The sequence below is a fragment of the Odocoileus virginianus genome, chromosome 2 (genome assembly GCF_023699985.2).
Source record: "Odocoileus virginianus isolate 20LAN1187 ecotype Illinois chromosome 2, Ovbor_1.2, whole genome shotgun sequence".
NCBI classification, from domain to species: Eukaryota; Metazoa; Chordata; class Mammalia; order Artiodactyla; family Cervidae; genus Odocoileus; species Odocoileus virginianus.
Genome location: NC_069675.1, coordinates 20,533,874 through 20,556,795, shown reverse-complemented (window position 1 = coordinate 20,556,795; position 22,922 = coordinate 20,533,874). Strand labels below are relative to the sequence as shown.

The 22,922-nt window shown below is 35.2% G+C and overlaps 1 protein-coding gene and 2 pseudogenes across 1 annotated transcript in view; all 3 read left to right on the top strand.

Moving 5' to 3' along the window:
• Positions 1-22,922, top strand: part of SOS1 (SOS Ras/Rac guanine nucleotide exchange factor 1) — a 127,609-nt gene that overhangs the window by 54,701 nt on the left and 49,986 nt on the right. Inside the window, 6 exon segments of the mRNA XM_070477008.1 lie at positions 701-832; positions 2,915-3,079; positions 4,562-4,771; positions 7,808-7,951; positions 13,631-13,741; positions 13,816-13,914. Of these exon segments, the coding sequence (XP_070333109.1) occupies positions 701-832; positions 2,915-3,079; positions 4,562-4,771; positions 7,808-7,951; positions 13,631-13,741; positions 13,816-13,914 (861 nt within the window).
• LOC110144107 (glycine cleavage system H protein, mitochondrial pseudogene) lies at positions 8,256-8,920 on the top strand (annotated as a pseudogene).
• LOC139031782 (U4 spliceosomal RNA) lies at positions 12,365-12,495 on the top strand (annotated as a pseudogene).

The window sequence follows — 22,922 nt, the reverse complement described above, 5'->3', positions numbered from 1 at the left end:
TTTGAAATGAATTATATTAGTTTACTAAAGTCAGGAAATTCAGCTTTTACATTAACATGAGTTCTTTAACTTTCAATGGAAATTGTAACCAGATGAGTGCTAGACATTAAAATGAAGTATCGTGATGAAAATTAATGACCTGTGGAAGATGCAAACTCTAATGATAAAACTACAGTGTATTAAAGTTGGCTGTTACTAATGTAAACCTTGATTTCCATGCTTTACAAATAGTTTTGAAATCAAGTACCTCTTTGCATGATGGATAAAGAAAAACAGTTCTTAGAAATTTCAAGTGTAAAATGGTATTTTAGATTATAATTGATGTTGAAAGAAAGGACAAATGAAAATTGAATTTTATATATTTGCTTTTTGAACTTAGATCTTGTTCCTTGAAATTTTATGTAATAATGTTTTAAATACCTTCTGCTCATTCTTATTATCAGCTTTATCATGGTGAAGTAGAAATTCAGAATGTGATTTCCCCCAGTTAATAGAAGGAGCATTTAGGCTCTATTGCCTAATTAAGAAACTAGTACTTTGGCAGTTATAGTTGTCTCTTAGTTTAGGTATGTTTGTAGTATAAATTATACCACATGTAAAACACCTGCTTTTGGTATTCTTTGATTTTAAAAGTAAATTATAAGTGAAGAACACTTTTTACTATATTTGTTGCTTAGTTGTTATTTTCCTATTTTCCAAGGAACGTGTTCAAAAAAGTTTCCCTCATCCAATTGATAAGTGGGCAATAGCTGATGCCCAATCGGCTATTGAAAAGAGGAAGCGAAGAAACCCTTTATCTCTCCCAGTAGAAAAAATCCATCCTTTGTTAAAGGTAAAGCTGAAATACTACCTTCTTGCCTCTTAAAAGCAAAATAAAACCCATGATTTTTAAGCACAAGGAATATATTTTATGGATAATAGAGTCAACTGAAGAGTGACATTCTCTCATTTTAGTTTTTCAGGAGTTTATGTCATGGGGAGGGATAATATAATAGGAAAGTATATGTTCAGCAACATGATTTAAAGTAGTTTCATACCCACAGTTATCATCAAATTGAAAGGACTAAGAAAGTTATAATTATGAATTTTGTTGATCTCAGATGTTACCAGAACCTCAAAGAGTTTGCAAAGCTCCTTTTTCTATTGGCTAGACATACTTGTCCCTATAAATCCTTCAGATTTTAATCCTTCACATCATTAGAAGTGTAGGGACCTCTGTAAGATTGCCATAGGGCCATGTGTCATCTTTGAACAAAAATTCCATAAAGATCACCTATACTATCTAGTCTTGCTGCGCTTAGTCGCTCAGTCATGTCCGACTCTTTGCAACCCCTTGGACTGCAGTGTGGCCCGCCAGGCTCCTTTGTCCATAGGGATTCTCTCAGCAAGAATATTGGAGTGGGTCACCATTTCCTCCTCCCGGGGATCTTCCCAACTCAGGGATCGAACCCAGGTCTCCCACATTGCAGGCAGATTCTTTACCGTCTGTGCCACCAGGGAAGCCCAAAACTACCAGAGTGGGTAGCCTATCCCTTCTCTGGGGCATCTTCCTGACCCAGGAATCAAACTGGGGTCTCCTGCATTACAGGCAGATTTTGAACCTGCTGAACTACCAGGGAAGCCCTACTATCTAGTCTTACTTGTCATTTATATTAGTCTAGTCAGTCAGTTGAATCTCTCCAGAACTAATAGAAAAAATAACTGCTGGAAACTTTAATAATGTTATTTTCATTTTATTTAATGACATTATTGATTAGCTCTCACATCAAAAATATGGGTATTAGAATAATTAAAACCTTAATAATACTTCTGATGTCAATAATTTTTTACTATAATATAAGCAAAATGCTAATACTTTTATACATCATGTCTAAGTTTTATTATTCAACAGGGTTAATTATTATCATCCCCACTTTGTAGATGAGGTAAACTGAGCAGAAAGTGGTTAAGTAACTTTTTGTCCAAGTTCACAGAGCTCTAAGTGATAGTGTTAGGAAATTCAAGTCTGGCTGGACACTTGTATGATTAAGACTATCAAAAAGTTATGTTTTGTCCTTTATTGTTTAAACAGAAATATCTGCCTGTATCTTACTAACTGGTCTGAGGATGTTAAGTGCAACTTACACAAATTACTAAGCTATTAGTTGTTGCACTTCTTTATGATTCTCTTATAGTTGATTTATAATGTTATATTAGTGTCAGGTGAACAACATAGTGAGTCAGTGTTTTTGTAGATTGTACTCCATTTAAGGTTATTATAAAATACATAAACTTATTTTGAAGTTTTTTCTTAATTGGATTGTTTAGAAAATAGAACCTATTTTCCTATGTGAATTGATCAGGCCCACAAAAGCCATACTCTCTTTGAAATTGGATAGTGGTACTATAATGTGCCCTTAATAACCACTGTTGTCCAGCAGGACACAATAGGAATTGTTTTTCCATAGAAACAACTTAGATACCAGGAATGCACCACTAGGTTTTTAGGAAGTCCAGGTTCCTTTGGCTAGAAGGATAAGAGGTATAAGGATAGTAGATATTCCCAGATACCAATTAAAGGAAAGGAAATTTGTTTGTCATTATTAATTCTGGGTATTCTGAATTAGATAACAATGAGCATTTTCCCCTCCCACAGACTTGGGCTTCCCTTCCTAGTTGAGGGATTATCTCTATAGTTATCTGTACTTCTTAAGTATTTTACATGATCATAGGTAATTTTGCCTTACCTTTTCTTATCTTACAGTTTCAAATAGCAATATGTATATTATTCATAGATGTACCACTTTATAATTAAATGTTGTTGATAATCACAGGCCTTACTAAAAGTTAAGCTCAACTGTACACATTTAAAAAAAATCAGTTTGTCAAATTTATAGTAAATAATTTTAAACGTGCTTTTCTTTTAATTTTTCAGGAGGTCCTAGGTTATAAAATTGACCACCAGGTTTCTGTTTACATAGTAGCAGTATTAGAATACATTTCTGCAGACATTTTAAAGCTGGTGGGGAATTATGTGCGAAATATACGGCATTATGAGATTACAAAACAAGATATTAAAGTGGCAATGTGTGCTGATAAGGTAAGATACTGATCTATATGTTCTGTTCTTATATTTTTATTTGTGACTTACTGGGTGCTAACATACTACTCAGACAGAATAGAATTGTATATTGTCTGTTAGGTTATACTTTTAGTAATCTAGAGTACTAAAATATGTTTAAATATGTCATGTAGGTTTTCTTTTTATATTGCTGCATGTAGGATTAATAACAGTAATTCATCTCTTATTAGTGAACTTCTTAAGTTTTTATTTGGATTGGAAGAACTAGAAGATTATGGATTTATTTGAAAACAATTTTTGAAAATGTACAAATACTAAACTCTTGATAGTTTTATTTCAGTGCCTAATTTTCTTTAGATACTGCTAGTATGGTTTTACTCTGATAATGTAAGAGCAAACATTTATTGAAAGTTGAGCATGTGTGCGACTTATCTCATTTGGTCCCTAAGATATCCCTCTAAAATAGATACTCTTATGTACATTTTATAAAAGGGAAACTGAAGTTCACAGAGATAAAGAAATTGGTTCAGAATTTTCTGAGAAGTTTCAAAGCCTAGAGTTGAACTCCAGATCTAAGTCTAAGTAATTGCACTATACTACCTCAGTATTTTTATTTAATAAAAATGATCTTTCAGAAAAGAAAATATTTTCTAATAAAGTATTTTATCCCCTTTTTTCTGTTATTGATTTGAAATATTCTTTCTGATTACTGAATCCAGTTAAATATATTTTAGTATTTATTGTTCTTTCAGAATGTGAAAATCACCTGACCTGAAGGATTGCAAATTTTTTATTTTTTAATGAATAAGTATTTTAAAAGAGTAAATGAATATAAAATATTTGATACTTTTAAATGAATTGATAAAATATTTCTGAGTATGTATGTAGCTCACAGAGAAGACATGCAAGAGAAGTATAAAATAAGGTTGTAGATTTGATAAAAGGGTACTTACATTTGTGAAACAAGCAGAAAGTGATACAAGGTGTAAAATCTTATTTTACTGTTATAGGGATAATGATGTAGAAGTTCTCCGGAGGGAAAAGATGAGGTTTAGCAAGTGTAGTAGTAGTAGTAGTAGACTTCTTGGGGAAAAAATGGGACTTATTTTGATCAATCACCAAGAAACCTGGGCGTTATTTAAACATGAGTTATGTGAGGCTCTGGAATGAAATGGTGATGCCAAGGGTATGAAACAGAGGAAACTAACAGAAATCCAAGACAAGATTTGGCAACAAATTAGAAATAGTAGATTAACAAGAGAGACAGACAGATACTAGTATTGACAGAGAACTTAGAAGAGGCAGTTTGTGATGCCTGATGTAAGATTCTGTCTCGGAGAAGCTGCCGAGGGAGCAAGTAGCATTCTGTCCAAGGAGAGGTCATTGTGTGTCTGTTTACTGTCATGTAAGAACTGTGTTCAAATAGCAGATTTTGTTTAACTTCACATTTGACTATAGATTCATATTTTATTGTAATTTTTTATATCTCTGACTATGCAGGTATTGATGGATATGTTTCATCAAGATGTGGAAGATATAAATATATTATCTTTAACGGATGAAGAGCCTTCCACCTCAGGAGAGCAGACTTATTATGACTTGGTAAAAGCATTTATGGCAGAAATTCGACAATACATAAGGGAACTTAATTTAATTATAAAAGTTTTTAGAGAGCCCTTTGTCTCCAATTCAAAATTGTTTTCAGCTAATGTAAGTATCATTGTGTGAATGTATGTCATTTCATGTGTTGTTAATTTTACATGACCACTCAAATTTGAATTTGTATAGTTCATGACTGCTAATTGGTTCATTTTTTAAAAGTTGTAGGGTTTAATTTATCATGATTATGGTCACAAATGAAGTTCCTACAACAGTTTTAATTTATTTTTTAATTTCGAGGACAATTGCTTTACGATGTTATGTTGGTTTTTGCCGCACAGCAATACAGATCAGCCATAATTATACATATATCTGCTCCCTGTTGAGCCTCTCTCCCCTCCTCCTGCTACAGCAGTTTTGATAAATTAAACACCAGAAATTAAAAGACAAAATCTAAGCTAGACTGATTATGTAAGTATAAATGAATTCACAGAATCTTCCACGAATTCCAGAGAATAAAGCCTCTTGTTTAGGTGGAAGATTTCTGTGTTTGACTCATTTGCATCATTGAACGAACACTGCATCAGTGCTGCCTATATTGTTAGAGGCCATACTTGGCAGTGGAGATTCAAAGATAAATCAAAAGCTGTTTACTTTTCTCAAGTACAGTCTAGTCAAGACAGAGATGTTGACTTTAAATTGCAATACAGTACGAATTCCCATGACAGAAGTGTGTGCTGATGTGCTGTGTGCTAATTACCATGACAGAAGTATGACAGCAGTATTTTGGGGAGCGCAAAGGAAGGAGCCAATGACTGAAAGTTAGAGAAGGGATTACTGATCTTACAGTAGTAATCAAACCAACCTGACTGGGTCCTGGAGAAGTACTAAGGAAGAATAGCTGAGATTGTCTAAGGAAGTTGCATCCTAGTAATTTCTAAAACTGTACCTACATAGTCATGGATAACTGATGGAGGTGTGGTGCTCACAACAGAGGCTGAGACTGATGTTCAGTCATTGTTATGACAATGAGTGAACATTAAAAAATAAAGGAGTAAATTATGAGTTGTACAAATCTGTAAATATAGTAAAAACCATTTAATTGTTTACTTTCAATGGATGACTTGCATTGCCTATAAATAATATTTTAATGAAGTTGTTTAAAAAGAGAGAGATAAAGAGTAGGCAAAGATATTCTTAGGACACAAAAAAATCAAGAACTATAAAATTAAAAATTAATAAGCTAGACTGCATTAAGACAAAAAAAACTTTTGCTCTTCAAAAAGCATTGTCAGAAAAATAAGAACATAAGCCACATATTGGTGGAAGCTATTTCAAATACATAAATCTAACAAAGGATTGTATTCAGAATATATAAAGAACTTCAGCAATTCAGTAATGAGAAAAACAGCTTGATACTTTTAAATGGGCAAAAAATTTGAATACTTTATAAAAGAAGATACAACAGTGATCAGAAAGCATGTCAAAGGATGACCAACATCAGTAGTCATGGTGTTAATCATTTAGTTGTGTCCGACTCTTTGTGACCCCATGGACTGTAGCCTGCCAGGCTCTTCTGTCCATGGGATTTCCCAAGCACGAATACTGGAGAGGGTTGCCATTCCCTTCTCCAGGGGATCTTCCTGACCCAGGGATCCCGGGTCTCTTGCATCTGAGCCAAACTCCCACACATCTTAATAGTCATAAGGAAAATGCAAATTAAGAGCATTATGAGACACTACTGGATACTCATTAGAAAAGCTAGAATTAAAAAGACTGACAATACTGGATGTTGAAAAGAATGTGGAGCAACTGCTTTTGGGAAATGTAAAATTCCCACATTACCTGTGAGAATATAAGCTGGTTTAAATAGTTAGGAAAATAATTTGGTAATTTCATTTAACATTAACCATAAATTAGCCATCAGTTCAGTTCAGTTCAGTCGCTCAGTCATGTCCGACTCTTTGCAACCCCATGAATCGCAACACGCCAGGCCTCCCTGTCTATCACCAACTCCCGGAGTTTACTCATACTACCTAGCAATTCCACTACAAAATCACACTTGGGCAAAACATCCATTCAAAGTTCAAAATAGACCAGTGGATTTTAACAATACAAAGTTTATATAATTTCAGATTCTACCTTGCAACTAACCTTTAAGAAGCTACGTATTGACTTGTGTAATACTGTAAAAAGATAATCACTCCATATATATGCAATGTCCAGAGTAGGCAAATCCATAGAGATAAAAAGTGGATCAGTAGTTGCCGGAGACTGGAAGTGGGTGTGCAAGGGAAGAATGGAGAGTGCTGCTAATGGATACAGTTTTTTTAGGGGGGGATGATGATTTTCTAGAATTTGATGGTAGTAACGATTGAATAGTTTGTGAATATGTGAAAACCGTTGAATAGTATACTTTAAGAGTGAATTTTATGACATGTAACTTGTATCTCCATAAAAATAGCTATGCAGGAAAAGGAGAGTATCTATAATTATTTGAATAGACTATTAAAATAGTCCTCTCTTTTCCAACTACATGTCTTTTAAAGTTAGATTTTCCTCATATGCTTTAACCAAAGCAGTGTATCACAACAGATAGAATGCAGAAATATACATGAAAAGCCAGCTATCTGCCATTAAGCTAGGTATTAGAGATTGTGTTAGAAAATGTAAAGCGAAAAAAAAAAAAAAAGAAAATGTAAAGCAGTACCATTCTCCTCACTAAGATTTTTGGTTGTTTTAGAGAAACTAGCTACTTTTCATAAAAGTGCTATTTATTGTTGTTTTCAAATGAATTAAATGTTTTATAATTTTCTTGGTTTTAATGTCTAAAATGGTAAGTGTAGTAAATGGCAATAGTAAATAATTTCTAATATAGTAAACAAATAGAGTTTTTAATAATTTTTAAGAGTATGAAGGAACCTTGAGACCAGAAAGTTTGAGAACCAGTGACCTAGAGCAATGTACCTACAAATTGTACTTCATTGCAAAAGGAATTCCTTGTCTTTTACTTGTATTTGTAAAGTTGTTAAAATTTTTCGCTATATCTGCCATTTAAAATTTCATGATTATAAAATGACTTATTGGCTCAAAATAATTTTTTTATTATACAACCTAACTGAATTAATATGTTTTTCTTTCCAACAGGATGTAGAAAACATATTTAGTCGTATAGTAGATATACATGAACTTAGTGTAAAATTACTGGGCCATATAGAAGATACTGTGGAAATGACAGATGAAGGCAGTCCCCATCCATTAGTAGGAAGCTGCTTTGAAGACTTAGCAGAGGTAAGTACTTTAATTATACACCCAAAATTTCTGAATTTAGAAGGCCTAAATGCAGTTCAAAGGCCTAGATTTAATTCAAATGCATTTGAGTAAAAACTGGAATCTGAATTCTTATTTACAGCTAACATAGACATTAACTGCTGGCTACTCAGCGGTATTGCCCCTTCCTCAAAGGGTCACCGTCAGCATTTGTTGCCATTATTTCATAAAACTTAGAAAAAGTAATCTTTTCCATTATAAAAACAAGCAGATCCCAAAGCTGTTTTCAGATCCCACAGCTCACACTTAATTGGCTGTCTTAGCAATGAAGAGGCCACAGAACTTGGGCTTGGGGTCAGGCTGCTTATGTTTCAATCTAAACTCTTCTACTGCCCTCGCCGCCTGGGTGCTCTAGGAGCCGCGCGGAGACCCTCTGCACCCGCGCGAACAGGGCGCTGCAAGCGGTGCGGAGCGTGCGGGCCGCGGTCGGCAGCCTGCGCGCCCTGCTCGCCGCGGCCCCGGGGACTGCGGGCGGGCGCCGTCCGGGCACTGCGCACCGGCCCTGCTCTGCTGTCGGTGCGGAAATTCACAGAAAAACACGAATGGGTAACAACAGAAAACGGTGTTGGAACAGTGGGAATCAGCAATTTGGCACAGGAAGCTTTGGGAGATGTTGTTTACTGTAGTCTGCCTGAAGTTGGGACAAAGTTGAACAAACAAGAGGAGTTTGGTGCTTTGGAAAGTGTGAAAGCTGCTAGTGAACTCTATTCCCCTCTATCAGGAGAAGTAACGGAAATTAATAAAGCTCTAGCAGAAAATCCAGGACTTGTCAACAAGTCTTGTTATGAAGATGGTTGGCTGATCAAGATGACATTCAGTAACCCTTCAGAACTAGATGAACTAATGAGTGAAGAAGCATATGAAAAATACATAAAATCTATTGAGGAATGAAAATGGAACCCCTAAATAAACTACTTTGAAACAACTTAATCTAGCATAGTTGTCTTAAATTAGTGGTGGATAGATATTTAAAAAGCAACTTTTAGCAAAAGAAACTACTTGTAACAATGTTTCCTGAAGAAAATACCCCTTAACTTTCTAATGCTTTCAGATAAACACTGTGTATCTTTTCCACAGCATCCTGTGATTTTTTAGGCTAGGCTCCAGCTATAATATTCAGAATTCCTGAAATTATCTCTGATAAAACTAATTATAAAAATTATGTAATTCAAGGATAACATGGTTATCTTATACCTTATATGACATTGTAACTTGCTTACAGCTATCCTTGGATTTGGGTCAAAATGATCTTCCCACTAGAAATAACTGGCAGTGGAGAAAAGTTTGTTAGTTGTATAGTGTCCAGTGAAGAATATTACTGTCTTAACTTTGCAATATACTGTGTTTGCTGGTGCTATTTTTATACAGTGAAGCAACAGCCTTGCAGGAGAATAAACAATTTAATAATAAAATATTCAACTTCTTAATCATGAAAAAAAAATAAATAAATAAACTCTTCTACTTATTAGTTATATGTAACCATGGGCAATTTACTTCACATCTCTAAACCTCCCTATCTATATTTGTAAAATAAGGATAATAATAGGACTCAGGATTTTGTGAAAATTAAATAACCTACCTGAAATATTTAGCTAGCAACCTTCATACAGCTATTTAATATGTGATAACTGTGCATTATTATTTAGAAAGAGAAAATGAAGTCCATGACCTAGTGGAATGGTGATAAAGAATCTGCCTGCCACTGCAGGAGACCTGGGTTCAGTCCCCAGGTCAGGAAGACCCTCTGGAGAAGGGAATGGCAGCCCACTCCAGTATTCTTGCCTGGGAACTCCCATGGACAGAGGAGCCTGGTGGGCTACAGTGTATGTGGTCGCAAAAGAGTCAGACATGACTTAGCAACTAAACAAGTGCATTATTATTTAGAATAGGAAAATCAAGTCTAAGGCTTAGATGATGATCATAGGGGTAGAAAAATGGTAACCTTCGTGATACTTCAGCTGCTAAAATATACAAGTTAGCATTGATTGTCATTCTGAAATTTCTAGCTCTTGCTTTGTTCTCATTCTAAAATCAACTATATCTTTTATTATAACTCAGGGTTGAGTTTATAAAACAAATTAAGACTTTCAGACAAAATAATAATGCTGAGTTTAAGCTTCACTACAGCCCCTCAGTGTTGCTTTAACTACATAAAAGTCATAAAGTGAAAAAAGGAATATACATGACTCAAAAACAAGGATGTTCTTCAGCCAGAGGGAAAGTTCTACTCAGAGAAAACTCAAGGAATACAAAAACTAATGGTAGGAAACATAGTAGTAAATTTTATAAGCTATTGCATATTTTTAAAACCAAACTTTTTTTTTTTTTAACTTGAAGAGTGAACTAAACTTCTCAGTGCATAATACGGGCTTACCTTCAGAGGATAAGAAAAACTAAACAAGTTTGAAAGTGAAAACCCATCAAAGTGAAAGTCACTTAGTCATGTCCAACTCTTTGCGACCCCATAGACTGTAGCCCACCAGGCTCCTCTGTCCATGTAATTCTCCAGGCAAGAATACTGGAGTGGGTAGCCATTCCCTTCTCCAGGGGATCTTCCCAACCCAGGGGTTGAACCGAGGTCTCCCACATTGCAGGTGGATTCTTTACCAGCTGAGCCACCAGGGAAGCCCAAGAATACTGGAGTGGGTAGCCTATCCCTTCTCCAGGGGATTTTCCTGACTCAGGAATTAAACCGGAGTCTCCTGCATTGCAGGCAGATTCTTTACCAGCTGAGCTATCAGGGAAAACCTGGTACCAGCGACAGAGAATGTAAAGTTTAAACAACTTTAAACTCTCTTTAAAGTTTAGAAAAAAAAAATTATAAATAATAGCAAACTGTATTTGATTTTTAAAACATTTAGGAAAATCACCAAATAATAGAAATACTACCTATAACAGTGCACAAAAATATAGAAACAATTTTTAATCATTTCTATGATAATAGGAAAAAATAATGAAGCAAAGAAAGCAGTGATAATGAAAACAAAATACAGTCATCCTTCAGTATTCATGGGGAATTGGTTTCAGGAATCCCCTTTCCAATATCAGAATCTGTGGATGCTCAAGTAACTTCATATAAAATGGTATAGTACAGTTAGCCTTCTGTATCAGCAGATGTGGAAGACAGATACAGAGAGTATGATACAAGTAAATCCAACTACGTCACGCTACTACATCAGTAACTCAGTATGCGCGAACTGCTGAAACTTGCCTATTTAAAGAAAGTACTTAATTTTCTTAAGGTCTGTTTTATGCAGCTTATAAGTGAAAGTGAAAGTCACTCGAGTTGTGTCCGACTCTGCGCAACCCTATGGACTATATAGTCCAAGGAATTCTCCAGGCCGGAATACTGGAGTGGGTAGCCACCTAGAGATCAAACCCAGGTCTCCCGCATCGCGGGTGGATTCTTACCAGCTGAGCCACCAGGGGGGCCCAGGAAGACTGGAGTGGGCAGCCTGTCCCTTCTCTAGGGGATCTTCCCAAACCAGGAATCGAACCAGGGTCCTCCTGCATTGCAGGCGGATTCTTTACCAGCTGAGCCACCAGGGGGGCCCAAGAAGACTGGAGTAGGCAGCCCGTCCCTTCTCTAGCGGATCTTCCCAAACCAGGAATCGAACCAGGGTCCTCCTGCATTGCAGGCGGATTCTTTACCAGCTGAGCTACCAGGGAAGCACTTATAAGACATACACCCAAAACAGAGACTCAGAAATACTAGGTTGGTGCAAACGTTAATTGCTGTTTCGGACCATGAATTTTAAATCATTATAACTAGGCTCAGGCACATCTTTATTCACCAAAATAGGAACCATTACAATGAGTACATTTTTGCCAATGAGAAATAAGTTTGTGTATTCCTGTAGCATAAAAACCCATGCCTCAGGATTCCATGAACTCTTGAAAAGTATTTTTTGTCTCCTGCTGATTGTAGAAGTATATTTTCCCTGCAAAAAGTTGTCAAGCTGCTTGAAGAAGTGGTAGTTGGTTGGCAAGAGGTCAGGTGAATATGGTGGATGAGTCTTAAAACCACGAGGTATTCAGAAGTAAGCCCATAAACATATGCAAGATTTTTGTTAACAAAATATTAAAATAGATTCATAAGGAAGATCAAAAATAGAGACATGAAAAGTGACTCGGTTTTAGGATTATATACATATATTATTAAAACTGGGAAAGAATAATATAAGAAAAAAATGAACCTCTTTATACTCTAAAACACTGTGTCCAGTATAATATATCTTAGGATATATTTTATGATATATCTTATGGTTGAAGTTTTTAAAAAATTAATATTTCACATTAACATTAAAATCTCAACAAATAAGAAAAAGCATAGAAAGTTAAAGTCATTCAGAAATTTCTTTAAAATGTTGGCCAAGCTTTGCGCAGTGGCAGTATCGTAGCCAATGAGGTTTATCCGAGGCACTATTATTGCTAATTGAAAACTAAAATGTTGGCCAAAGTAGGAATAGAAGGGACCTTTCTTAATCTAGTAAAGGATATCTATCAGAAACCTATAGAAGATATATTTAATGACTAAGCTGTAGGAAAATGCCACTCACTACTTATATTGAGCACTCTAATAGAGATACTAGCCAAAAGACAGGAAAAGAAGAAATAAAAGTGTTCTATTTGTAATCAGCATAATTGTCTACATAGCAAATCCAAGAAAAATGTATAGTGTTATAACTGGTAGGTAGGTTCAATATAGTTGCTAGATAAAAGACCTATATGTGTGTATATATATTTTTTTCCTTAAAAAAATAAGTCTGAGAAATAGCAGGGTAAGTTAAATATCATATTTTCTGTCATTCACTCCTAACTTCTTTTGCAGTCCTCCACTAGATGTCCTCTTCCTCCTCTTTCTAGAATTACCCTTCATAAAATTGAGCTCTTGCTAGACTCTACAACACTATTTTCATAATAGGTTGGAGGTTTTGTATTTTTATTTTTACCTGGAATAGGGCACAGGATGGAGGAGAGTGGAGATCCTACCTCCTGAGAAAAATCACAATACCTACTCACTTTTTTTCTTCAGGATTCACCAGAACTAGTAGATTATAACCTTTAGAATTGTTTAGTTTATTAATGATTGATGATGGTAAAATTTTTTGGCAATTTGAATTAAATTATTTAATTGTTTTGTGAAAACTGTAACAGTGGATTTTAGGTGATATAAACAATTTACTTTCAGTTTGCAGGATGTGAAAGTAAGTCTACCTCTAAGAAGTAATCATGAGAAAATAAATGCTTGGCATAAGTATTCTAAATTTTTATACTTTATCTGGTTATAGATATCTATGCTTTTTATTATTCAGGCTAAATTTCATTTTCCAGATCCCAAATCCCCATATATGTTTGTTCATAATACTCTACTAGAATCCTTTCATGGGAGGTGTCATAACATGCTAGAATCCCATTACTCATCAGAAAAAAATCATTTTCTTTCTTACTTGAGAATATTAGGTTTACTCTAGTAAAATTAATAGCTATGTAATTTTGCTTTGAGGCTTTAAAAGAAATATGTAATTGTGCAGTGATAGAAGTGCTCATAATACAATCTTTCTGTGTTTATGGAGGTGGGTTATTTATTCTTTACTGTAGAGAAAGATTATTTATGTTTTACCTTTTTTATTTTCTAAGGAACTGGCATTTGATCCATATGAATCATATGCTCGAGATATTCTACGACCTGGTTTTCATGATCGTTTCCTTAGTCAGTTATCAAAGCCTGGAGCAGCACTCTATTTGCAGGTATAGTAATTTTTAGATCAAGATATAAGATGCCTGGAAAGTAAACTTAAAAATTAAATCACTTTGTTTTCTAGTCAATAGGCGAAGGTTTCAAAGAAGCTGTTCAATATGTTTTACCCAGGCTACTTCTAGCCCCCGTTTACCACTGTCTACATTACTTCGAACTTCTGAAGGTAAGAAAACTCTTTTTTCTACTTATAAAATATTCAAGTGTGATACAGTTTTTTACCAGTTTTTTTGTGAACCATTATGTGAGTGCTCATGAATATGTCTATATCTGTTTTCTTTTTTCTAGTTCAGCAAATATATATGAATTTACAAAAGAGTGGCATATTTTCTCCAGTTTTAATTATGAATTTTAAAGCAGTCATCAGATATTTTTATCTTGTGTACTTCTTGCTTTCATGGCCAGTTGTTTGGAAACAATCTTGGATTTGTGCATCCTTGTCTCCATCTTGGGACCTCAGCAAATTCAGGGACTTAGATAAGGGACCACATGTTGGATAATGCCAAAATAATGGAGAAGATTAATCACCTAATTTTCGAAGCTTAAGTTTGGAACTATGTCTATAAAAACTACTTTATTATTAGTTTAGATACAGTAAACTATAGTAATCCTAGTAAAAAATTTCCCATTTGATTATAGATCAGAATGCTCAATTTAAAAAGTACTGACAGAAAGGATTTTGCTTTTTTCCCCCTTTTCCTATTCACTGAAATTAACTAGGGAAAGGGGGAACATTAGTTTGTATAGTTCAATAGTGTAACTTAGTGATTTACTTTTAAATATCTTAAGTAACTAATGATGTCTGCTTTGGATTATGGATAATATATCCTAAAAAAACATCAAGTTTTCTCAAAAATTTTAAATAATGAATGAGATAATAAAGATATTTTATTTATCTTTAATGAACTAGCCCCATGAAGACAAAATATGATATGCATTAATACTATTATTATTTCTTTAGCTTTTTTTTTTTTTTAGGACTATGAGTTTAGAAACCCCTGTTCTTTAGCTTTTAAAAGAATGTTTCATTAAAGAAAAATTGTATTTAATATCATGTTGTTATGGAGCATGTATTACTGGAAATCAGATTTATAGTTTGCAGGAGTACATGAAGAAATGGGCTTTCTATAATGAATCAATGAATGAATAGAAAGCCTCTAAATTTAGTAAACTGAAGGAACTCTCATCCTTCCCAGGTGTCTCTACATTGTGGGAACTTGGAGTTCAGTTAGATTTCTTAAGCAGGGCAGTTTGAATCAGGAAAGGACTGAGGAAGCTGAAGAACTTAATCACCAGGCAGAGTTATGAAGCTCTTAGCTCTCTGTTCTAGGCTGCAAACAGAATACAAGTTATGGTCTTTAGTAGTATAGGATGATTATTTTAAGAGGATAATCAAGAAGAAGCACTTGGTGTATAAAATCATTCTTTGTAAAGAATGACAAACCATAGTCTCAAAATGGGTCATTTGCACAGAAGTTTATTATATAGACCTTTCTTCATAATGGCATCTCTAATAATGGGATTTTTTTTTTACCTGAGACTGTAATGAAGTTATCTTAATAGTATAAGAGAAATAAATTATTTACTCCCCCAAATATAGGCAATTAAATTTAAAATTTTTTTAAGTTATGGTATTGAATTTTTTGTTTTATAATTGCATCTATCAGCAATTTAAAAGATTTCTACTGGTAAACACCTGTATTCCTTGTTTGTATTACTGCCTAAATTTCATTGCAATATTAACAGTATATTGGGCAGGAAATTTTGCCCAATTAATTTCCACAAATTGTCATCACTCCTTTTTATTCTGCCTTCCCTCAGCACTAAAGTACTACTTGTGTTTACTGTCTTTGATTTCGATTTGTTGGTATGTTGCTTAAATGATCTTATTGCGCAGTATTTCCAAAGTGTATTTCATGGACTGCTAGTCCTGTAAGGTACTCTAACGGTCTAGGGGAGGGAATGCCTTGGTGGTCCAGGGGTCAGGACTCCCTGCTCTCACTGCTGAGGGCCTGGGTTCAGTCCCTGGTTAGTGAACTAAGATGCCACGTGTTCAGTGGTCACGTACATTTTGGAAAAACAGTACCCTTAATTACACTCCTAGAAATGTTCAGTATATGTTAGAATATTAAAGCCTTTGTAAAATTGTGCAATAAAGCAATCTATATAAAACTATCTAAAGCAGTTAATTCCAAAATTAATTAGGCCATTTGTTGTTTAGTTACTAAGACGTATCCAACTCTTTGTGACTCCATGGACTCCTCTGTCCATGGGATTTCCCAGGCAAGAATACTGGAGTGGATTGCCATTTCCTTCTCTGGGGGATCTTCCTGAGCCAGCAGTTGAACCTGCATCTCCTGCATTGGCAGTCAGATTCTTTACTGCCAAGCCACCAGGGAAACCCAAGTAGGCCATGAAACCCTTAAAAAATGTAATGTTTTTCTGGCGGTTACTTTGGGAAAGTATCATAGAATTCTTCCATCAGAATAACTGAAAGACCTTCTAACACTTAATAGTCTTAAGATTTTTTTCCAACAACATGATTCTCACTAACTAAATTTTTTTAATCTGGGTATTGTCAGAACTCCAAGTTCCAACGTGGACTTGGTGATTTTGGGCTCAACAATGATTATATAATATCAGCAGGGAACAGCAAAATCTTAAGACATCATTGACAGTTGGAATAATTTATCTATGGCATGGAGTGACCTCTGAAGGTTCACTGGACTAGATAGGAGTCTGATGTTTCTTTTCTGGTTCTAGACTGGTAGCCAACTAGCTGAGTTGCCTGCAACAAGTCACCTCATCTTCTGAGCCTTGGTTTTCTTATCTGTGAAATGCTTATCTCACTGGGTTGTTCTGTCAACCAGGAGAGTGTATGTAAAAGTATTTAAGATACAGTAAAAATATAAATACCGAGTATTGTCATTACTGGAGACTTTTCTTCTTGTCTTGTAGGTATCTTCAGCTTAAACTAACATTTTACTCCCTTCGTCTTTCACCAATTAGCTCTCTCTCCTGCCTGCCCGAATTTGTATTCCATTTCTTTGTTGATCAGCTCAGATCCCTTCACCAGAAGCCTCAGTGCCATTTTTGATTCTTCTCTCTCCCTTATTTGCAGAGCATCATGGTTTGATTCCAGAAATGAGTCTGAAATCCAGTCTGTTCCCCTGTTGCACTGACATGGCCTTAGGCCAGACCCTCAGCATGTCTTTCCTGGGTTACTGTAGCAGTTTCCTATAAGGTCTTGTATCTCATGGAACTCTTGGTTTGAAAAGTGCATTTAGTGTCCTTTTGAACTGGGACTCAAAGTCTAAATTCTTTAACTTTTCTTCAGCCTCATCTCTCAATACTTGGTGTTATTTACCTTATGGTTTAGCCATAAAAAAATTTCCAAGCAGCCCTGGAAATGTCAAGTCTGTTTAGAATTCCTTATCTTTTTTTCTATTTCCCTGGAATTTCTCTTCTTTCTCTACCATCCCCTACCATTTTATCTGAGAAATTCCTGCTTATAAGAATTTGTTCAAATGTTGATTCTCTATGAAGTTTCCCTTCATTCTCTAGGCTGACCCTTTGACTAAGCTGCTTTATTTTCTTCATATCTCTATAGAACATGTCTCATTTTTATTGTCTGCCTTGTCGTCAGAATGGAGCTAAACCCTATGTATCTTTGAATTCTCTTGCCTAGCAGTGTTTGGCATTTAGACATTTAATAAATGCTTGTTACAAGATGAATAGCAAAAATAAGGTAAGTTTTCCTTAGAATTTATGTTTTAGGAATAGTTAACCTGTCAGTTGTATATAATTACATTTACTTTGGAAATTTAGAATGCCTTGAACTTTACAAATTCAGAGGATAAAAGTTTAGTTATTGATAGTATGACTTTAATGCCACTGAAACTGGAAAAAAGAAGTAACTCCCTTACCCGCCCCCCTCAAGTTAGTAGTCAAGTCTTTGAAACCTTTAATTAACTTTTTCACATTAAAATTCATTTAAAATCAACAACAACTTCCTTTGTGTCCTTTTGAAAACCTTATTGCTCTAGTAATGTGATTTTTCTATGTGAAGTTTAATTTGCTTTATTAAACAAATTTAGAGTTGTTTCTTGGGGCTAAGTATTTTGAAGTTTACCAAATCAGCACATTGTTCAGTTCAGCAACAATAGTAACCTTTTCTTTGTTCTTTAAATATATTGTTTTATCCTCTTAAGGTAAGCTCAGACAAATGTTAGGAAAAATTATCCAGGATGATTTTGAGCAAATCAGTTCCCTAGAGAATTACCTATTCTTTTCCCAATGCACTGGATACATGTAACCTAGGAGATATAAATCGTCTCCCTTAATTTCAAAAGCCAGTTCAAATCTGTATTGCAACTTGTGCATTAGTGTACTCGTTTCCACAGACTGAGTGGCTTAAAAACAACAGAAATGTATTCTTTCATAGTTCTGGGTGTCGGCAGGGCCATGCTCTTTCTAAAGGCTCTAGGGAAGAATCCTTCCTGCCTTTTCTTTAGCTTCTGGTGTATCCCAGTAACCCTTGGCATCCTTTGGCTTATAGATCCCCTCACTTCAATCTTTGCCTCAGTCTTCTTTCTTTACATCTTCACATTCTTGTCTGTTTCCTCTGCATTCAAATCTCTCCTTCCTTTTTCATACAATACCAAGTTAGTGGATATAGGGCCTACCGTAATCCAGTGTGACCTCATCTCAGCTTGATTATATCTGCAAAGATACAATTTTCAAATAACATCATGTTCACAGGTACCAGGGGTTAGGACTTTGGAGGGAACACAGTTCAACCCATTACTTTCAGTTTTTGGTATACTGTAAAAAAATTATACCCATTTTTGTTTTTCTGATTCTCCAGTATATACTGACTTGCTTAAACCCATAAAAATATATTTTTTGCATAGGCCAATTAATCATTGCTTCATGATTTTAGACTTTAAAATTTAATTTCAGTCCGACACCAATTTAGTGAAAAGCCAGCAATTGCAGTATTTTTCAAATAGTAAAAACTCACAGGGATACAGAATTACTAACAATCATCTGAGTAAGACTAATGTACATAACTGAGGTTGGAGTTATCATGTATGGTTTCCCTTAAATGAAAAAATAATATAAAATTTAACACTTAAAAACCTCCATTCTTTTCTTAGGTTTCACTGATAATAAAAAGTGCAAGACTAGCAAAATAATTGAGAGAAAACATTTCCAGGTTTAATTTTAACATGTCATAACAACCCTCTGCTTTTAGATAAGATTAAGAACCAATAGAATAGTAAATATTGCAGTGGATGTTAATTCGTTAATAATAGTGCAGTGCTTGTCTTGGTCACAAGTTTTACTTTAGAAAATAAGAGACACTAAAGATTGTAATCTGAATGCTCACATGATTAGATGCTTCCTGTGTTACATATTAACATTTAATTTCCTAATATTCCTCGATTTTTGTGTACTGACTTGAATAGTTCTTAACTTTTCCCTTTAACATCATAAATATTACCAAAATTATAGTCCCAAATGCTTAAGTACAGAACTGTGGGAAGGGATTAAAGGTGAGAACTTAGATCTGAATGGTGCAATGAGTAGAAAACTTAGGAACTGAGGGGTGTTAAAAGTAGGAGATACTTTTCCTCCCAGAGTATTTTTTTTTTCTTTTTCAGGATATAATATAAAACAAATGGAAAAGGCAGATATAAATTGTGCTACATCATTCACTTTAAATACCCTTTAGTGACCTTCACATAGTGCGCCAGAAACTCTTGTAAAGAAATATGCTCTGCAGACCCCCTGCTACAGACACCGTGTGTGCATTTGTTAATAGCTTTGGTTTGTTGCTTTTTCATTTGGGGAGCGGGAAAGTAACAAACATCTTCTGCTCTAGGTTATTTCTTATGTAGTTTTTTTCAGTGTTCTCCATCTGGTTGCTGTATGCTTCAGACCATTTTTTTTTATACTGCCCATAAGCCAATGTTTAATACCAGTAATAAGAGGAGATTTAGAAAGCATAGCGTCTCTCTGGGTATCACAAAAATAAGCCCAGAAGAGGTCTGTCTAGCTTCCATTCCTTTGAACTAGCTTTCTAAATTTAGAAATTCTTTTCCAGAAACCATGGACTCAAAGCATTGAGCTAAATGGTATATCTGACCACAGATGTTGATGACTAAAGTTAAACATAAGATAGTATAATTCAGAAACCATTATAAACAAACAGCTGATTAATGTTTTACTCTAGTTTTAAAATTTTAAATCAACTAAACTGCTATGAGGAACATTTATAGTTTTGGTGATTTTTCTCTCTGATAAGAACAGAGCGATGGTTTTGAAAGGTATTTTATTTCATAAATAGATGATCCTAACATTCTTTAGGGTTAATTTCCTGTTTTAAAGTTTCAAAATCCTTTCATGTTTAAGATTTTTAATTGCTTTTACATTATTCCTTTTTCTGCCATTTTTCTCATTTCTCCTCTTTCTGGAATGCCAGTTTCAATGTGTGTAGAACTACTTCATGTTGTCTCATACATCTCTGAGACTATTCATTTTTCTTAAATGATTTTGTTTTTTGTTCTTCAAAGTGGTAATTTCTATTGCTCTGTCAATAGAATTATTAGTCATTATACTTACTCTAGAATTTCCATTTGGATTTTGTTTTATAGTTTCCAGAGACTCCCTATCTGAGCCCTCAAGAAGACCATGTTTTCCTTTAATTCTTTGAATATGGTCACAAAAACTACTTTGAGGTCTTCCCAACATCTGGGCCACATGGAGCCAGTTTCTACTAACTGGGTTTTTCCCTCAAATATGGGTCACATTTTCCCAGTATTTTTGCTGGCTAACAACTCTGGATTCTGTTGTGTTGAGGATTGTTGGGGTTCCATTTGTGGATTTGGGTTTTGCTTTGTTTTGGATTGTCGGGTTTTTACTCTCGTGGGCGGTTAACTTCTGATTTGTGTGTGTGCATGCTCAGTCATGTCTGACTCCTTACAGCCCCATGGACTGTAGCCCACTAGACTCCACTGTCCATGGAATTTTCCTGTCAAGAATACTGGAGTGGGTTGCCATTTCCTACTCCATAGATATTCCCGACCCAGGGATTGAACCCACATCTCCTTCACTGATAGGTGGGTTCTCTACCACTGTGCCACCTAGGACTCAAATGCAAATTTGTCTGCTGTGTTGCGTAGCAGCTGATATCTCTGTTCACGTTTTAGGATTTCCATATGCTGCTCTTTTAGCCTAATTCTCTCCCGTCTGCCCTACATGAGTATGACTTGACAGACTAAATGTTTGGGCAGAGATAATGTTGAGATTTGGGGGTATAGTCTCTGGTTCCCTTACACCTAGAGATTCCCCCTTAATTTCCATTCACTCTACCAGACTCAAGCTCTGTTTCCTGTTACCTTAAACAGTAAGACTTCAGCTTTCTGCTGTTTGAGCTATGTACATTTGAGAAATAAACTCAGTTTAAGAAACTCAGAACTTTATCCATTATAGCACTGTCTTTCAAAAGTAGATTTCTTTTTGGTCTCTGCCACATTACTTCACTGGAGTCTCTTCATGCATTCAGAGTTTAGCAGTCAGCCAGATGTTTGGGTAGAATTTATTCTCAGATTTTGTGTCTCAACCTTCTGTAGTTCATTCACTTCCAGATCTCCCCCTTCATTTCCTCTTATATTCTTCTGTCTTTCATCTCTAGCCTGTAACTCTTCCTTTCATTCTTCCTCACTGTCATCATGGGAGGTTGGGGGTAAACCCTAATCCCACAACTGTGCACTTTCTAATTGTAACTTTTTAAGAGCAATAGTACTTCTGGCTTATGCTCTCTTTTAGATGTTTTCCAGTGCCTATAAATATTTTTAATTTTTTGCTTAGATTGAATAATTGTTATCTGCAGATGGTTCTCAAGACTACTGCACCACCATTACTAGAAGTTCTTGCATTTTTTTAGCTCTACTTCAGTATTTGTTGTGGCTTTGTTATCTGTGACAATAGGAGGGGATACAGTGAAGGGCTGCAACTCAGATTCCACAGGTAGGCAAGAGAGCCACTAACATGAGAAAATGTATTCTACTAAATTTAAAGATAAAAATAGCTAAATCCTGTTTAAAATACAATTTGAATATTGGGCATGTTTAAAAATCGGTTGCATCGGTTTTTGGGGGGGCTTCCCTGGTAGCTCAGCTGGTAAAGAATCTGCCTGCAGTGTAGGAGATCCCAGTTTGATTCCTGGGTCAGAAAGTTCCCCTGGAAAAGGGACAGGCTACCCACGCCAGTATTCTTGGGCTTCCCTGGTGACTCAGATGGTAAACAATCCACTTGGAATGTGGGAGACCTGGGTTCGTTCCCTGAGTTGGGAAGATCCCCTGGGAAGGGCATGGCAACCCACTCCAGTATTCTGGCCTGGAGAATCCCCATGGACAGAGGAGCCTGGCAGGCTACAGTCAGCGGGGTCACAGAGCAGGACAGGGCTGAGCGACCAGGCACAAGCACAGTTGTTAAATCGTCCTTTACCTTTCCCTCACCTAGGTAACATGCTTGGGCTTAAAATATCCCCATACCAGAACATTGCACAAACTTTATCTGATTAGCAGGGATTCTAAAAACTTTTTACAGTTATCTAAGATCACTTCAGTCTGAAAGCATAATAGTGACACTTGGAAGTAGATCTCCTTGTTTTTCTTTTTTTGCTGTTGTGTTATGACTTCATCAAATAAATACTATATTCAGTTTTATCCCCCTTTTTTAATAGGAAATTCACCAAACTCTCTCCTTCTTTAAGCTAAAAATAAAAATAAATTTGGCCTTATTACAAAAAATTGGTTTTAAGTCAGAATGAAAGGAGCTTGGTAACATTATTCACCAGCATTTTGGCCTTTCAGTTATATTTCAGTTTCTTTCTTCTTTTTTTAAGTTGTAAGATCTTTTCTTTCATTAAGTGCTTTGCTGTTTTAAAAAGTTTTCAGAATTTCTAATACTATAATATTTAACTGGTAATTATTTTACTAATAGATAATAATACTTTTATCATCTGTCTCTATCATTCTTTTGTTCAGAAATACTGAAAAACTTTTTCATAGACAGTTTTTAACACTTATTATATTCTTAATGTTTGTATTAATTGTAATTTTCCATTTGTCTGGACAGCAAAGAAAGACAAAAGGGGATGAATAA